General features: G+C 48.8%; 1 protein-coding gene across 2 annotated transcripts in view; it reads right to left on the bottom strand.

The window, feature by feature from the left end:
- Nucleotides 1–3,388, bottom strand: part of LOC119286867 (cytochrome c oxidase assembly protein COX11, mitochondrial-like) — a 6,188-nt gene extending 2,800 nt beyond the window's left edge. For both annotated transcript variants that reach the window (XM_037566336.1, XM_037566337.1), the window contains exons 1-4: nt 3,012–3,388; nt 2,313–2,365; nt 1,448–1,520; nt 1,264–1,368 (exon numbers count right to left, since the gene is read on the bottom strand). In XM_037566336.1, the coding sequence (XP_037422233.1) occupies nt 1,264–1,368; nt 1,448–1,520; nt 2,313–2,365; nt 3,012–3,296 (516 nt within the window). In that variant the 5' untranslated portion in view covers nt 3,297–3,388. The remainder of the gene's footprint in view (nt 1–1,263; nt 1,369–1,447; nt 1,521–2,312; nt 2,366–3,011) is intronic.
- Between the last annotated feature and the right edge of the window lie 489 nt (nt 3,389–3,877).

Raw genomic sequence — 3,877 nt, 5'->3', positions numbered from 1 at the left:
ATCCATCTCAAATTTAGTCCAGCAGCAGCCATTCTCAGTAAAAATAGGGAGACGGTCGGCCCCCTCCGCTGTTGCCGCTGCCGACCCGGTGACCGCGAAAATGGAACCCCCTCCCCCACCCCGCCCCACCGCGCCTGCAATCCGGCGAATCTCAGCAGCAACGAGGAATTTTACAAAATCGGGCAGCAGCCACTTCAGCCGCTTCCATGGTCGGCGTCACCCCGCTCATCCCGGTTCGTTCTTTTCCTCCTTCTCCACACCCCTGCCCGACACAGCCACTTCCCGTAGGTGTTCTCCCAGGCGGCTGCTCCCGCCACCGGCCCCATCTCCAGCGACCGAGATGATGCGGTTAGGCGAAATTCTGTTGCAGCAAGATCATGCAGTTAGGCTCGACTGCATGCTGCCCGCTTTACACGAGCTGCTGTGCTGCCACCCGTGGCTCCAGCCGGGCCGCGGCGTGCCAGGGCAGAGCCTGCCCACAAACGAAGACACGCCGCGGCCATCGCCCTCCGCCTCAGCCATGAAGCCCGTGATCTTGAGCTCGCAGCGGGACTTGGTGCTGAGCACCACCTCATGGGCGATGGGGTTGAGGAACTCGCTGATGCCGATAGACCTCGGGGTGCAGCTGGGCGGCTGGCCAGGGTGGCACTTGTTCCCGTGGATGACGTCGCACAGGTTGGCTGTCGAGCGCAAGCATTCAGACCGCACCGGCGCTGGAGCTGCTGGCCTTGGGCTTGGGCACGTGCACCTCCGACGGGTGGAACCGGCACTGCAGCGACTTCTTCAGCGCGAACCACACCGTCGGCGCCGGCGCCGGTGCAGCAACCTTCTCCGCGCTACATGTGCTGCTTGTGGGTGTGCGGACTGCTTGCGTATCCGTACGATCGTGATGATTGTGGGCTCCGTGCGTGTGTTATAGGTGTTTGATAAAATGCATGACCAAATATTTAGTACAGAGGATTAAGTTTTAGGGGATCTGCTAGCTGAAGAAAACATTAATCCCTAAAAAATGACTTTTGGGGAAAGGGAGAAGGTTTGAGGGATTAAGTTTAGAGCATCCGTTAGAGATGCTCTCAGGAACACTATGCAGCAATGAGAACAATGTATTACACATACATCCCACAAAATTTCTGACAAAATAATAAAACAAGATAAACGGATACAGCTATACTGCAACGTGCCATTAGGTTCCAAGAGGAAACAGCAGGGATATGAAATTGTGTCATAATAATAAATGAATATGCAAGATTACAGCTTTTATACCTTCATCGGAGCAACATTATACGTGGACACACCAGTAATTGGAGCTGAACTGCTATTTTCAGCAGTATAAAATGCAAGAGCACTTTCACCAGGTTTAACCTTCACCTATAATTGGAATAGATCAAGAATAAATACACGCACAAACAAAAATGCTTTTTCATTGGCACTAAAGTTCTGATGATACCTCTCTCTGCGTAGGAATAAACTTCCATGGCATTCCATCAGCAACATCAGCATTAAATTGGATAACTATCTCTCTGCAAACAAAATGAATGCCTTAATCTAAGGAACAAGATGAGATGCTATGTCACTTATGTGAATACCAGGAAACTGTGAGCAGTTAGTTTTTTCTTGTTTGAACTTTGAAGGATGTACAGATAGTTAAAATAAAGCGTTAAAAGGGGATTTATGTCAGCACCTTAACGCCTTTGTCAAGTTCTATAACAGTTAGCTTATGGTTAATACTGCAGACAAGCGATGGTGGTCAACACTGTACCAACTAAACCTTCAAGATAATGTATTCCAGATATCTTCCACCAAATCAAGTGTCATATCAGCTTAGTATTGCTGAAAGATAATCAGAAGGACCATGCTGGGGACAAGTAAAAGGAATCTACTTCATGCAACCACCAGCTAGCCAACAACACATGGACTACACAATGTTCGCAAAACTGACTACAGCCAAGTTGCAAGTCACACTAGAAGTGCTAGTCATAAGATATGAACGGCCAAAATGAGACAGCAAGTTATTCTAGAGAAGTCAGCAAGCACAATGGAGCAGACTGGACTTCATGACCTCAGTAAATTCACGGTGAAGTCCTTTAACGGAACCTTCTGATCAACAGTTTCTTTCTCTAAAACACACAAAAGCTTCGTGCGTCAATGAATAATTACATTCAAGGTACAATAAAATAAACTATGCAAAATAATATATCCAGAGGAAACTGCTAAGGGAATGATAGTTCAGATGTTTGGTGTAGGGTTCAAAAAGATCTAAACGGAAATGGAAGTACCCAGAAACTTGGTACCCAATGTTTAACAAGGGTCACCTTGATGGTGCCGTTCCGACTCGAGCATGTCGGGAGATCTTCTCTTCTACACTCTGCAGAGGATCAAACATTGTTATACACCAGGAACACGACACCCCAAGTACAAGCACACTGGATGTTCACACTTAACGCCCCTTTCGACTATTTATCTATTTACCAGCACCAATAAGAGCTGTCTCCATACCAAACTTTAGGCTAAGCCTGGCAGTTACCTTTTTTGTCATTTTTTTCAAAATTAGATCAACATCTTGCATGCAAATCTTTGTCTTGATGAACCAGAAATAGCTTGATGGCATTCCAACAGAACATGCACAAATTTCAAGCACACAATTATAGATGGCCAAGTGATAGAACATACAGACCCAGAAGAGGCCGCATTTCCCCATACTATATAATCTTCTAATTAGAGAACTACTCCTTAGTCTACACATCCCCATTTTAACCTTAAGAAAGAGGATCGCAAATTATGAACTCCGCATAACCCAGGAATCATAGCAATTCCCGCACATAACATGAACGGGAAGCAGATTTTAAATCTGAACCCTACTCAATCATGGATCGGCGCTGTTAGTATCGACCAAATCAAGCACGACCTAATAATGGTGATCCTCGGAAATGCGCCGTTCCGAGAACACCAAATACCGCACTTGCATAAGTAAATCGAACGGGGGGTAGTAGGGGGCGGGGGAGGGGGCAGACCTCGCGGCGCTGGACGGTGCCGCCGTACCCGGTGGCCTGGCAGAACCGGCGGTAGAGCGGGACGGCCGCGTAGGAGGCGCCGACCATGGCGACTGCCACGCCGACAAGGTAACCCAGGGTCTTCCTAGAGCTCTTCTCCCGGCCCGCTGCCGCAGCGGCGGAGGAAGATGCGAGCCCGCGACGGAGGAAGACGTCGGCCGCGGGCGGACACGGATGGCAAGGGGTGAGGCGGCGCGCGAACGGGACGGAGAGGTGGCGGTGGAGGAGCCTCGGGAGCGGAGGCATCGCGTCGGCGACGCCGGGGGCGGCGAGAGGTCAGAGATGAGGCCACGGATGGCAATGGGGGATGCCGCCGCCGCGATTCGCTGCGATGTGTTCGGCTTAATTGCGAAGTGCAAATGCAAGGCCTGCTATACTGCCAGCGATGGGCAACTGCAGCGATCGGAGACGTTGGATCCGTATCAGACGGCTCCCAATAAGATGATCCGTATCAGAGGCACGAGCCATGATAGCGGGGCTATTTGATTTTTTGCCACAACTTAGGGTGCGTTTGGAAGCCAAAGTATTTTTATGGTTTTATAGAAATATTGTGGTTTCTAAAGAAACTTTGGTACTCAATACTTTGAGTCGTTTGGATGAAAAAAATACTGCAGTTCAACAAACCGTGGTATCTCTAAAACTGTGGTATTTTTGTTGTATGTAAAAAAGAGGCCCTGACCTCTTTTTTTAAAACCGAGAAAGCGTTGGCTGCTTGGTCTCTCTTGTGTCCAACTTCTGGCCATCAACGCATGTGATGCATAAGTCGATAGCTAGCTGAAAACGTCGATCTTCAGTGCATGTGTTAACTACCTCGGTCTTTAATTGGT

This window comes from Triticum dicoccoides, chromosome 4A (assembly GCF_002162155.2).
Source record: "Triticum dicoccoides isolate Atlit2015 ecotype Zavitan chromosome 4A, WEW_v2.0, whole genome shotgun sequence".
Lineage (NCBI taxonomy): Eukaryota > Viridiplantae > Streptophyta > Magnoliopsida > Poales > Poaceae > Triticum > Triticum dicoccoides.
Note: the sequence above shows the minus strand (reverse complement) of the source record. Positions and strands in the feature narration are given on the sequence as shown.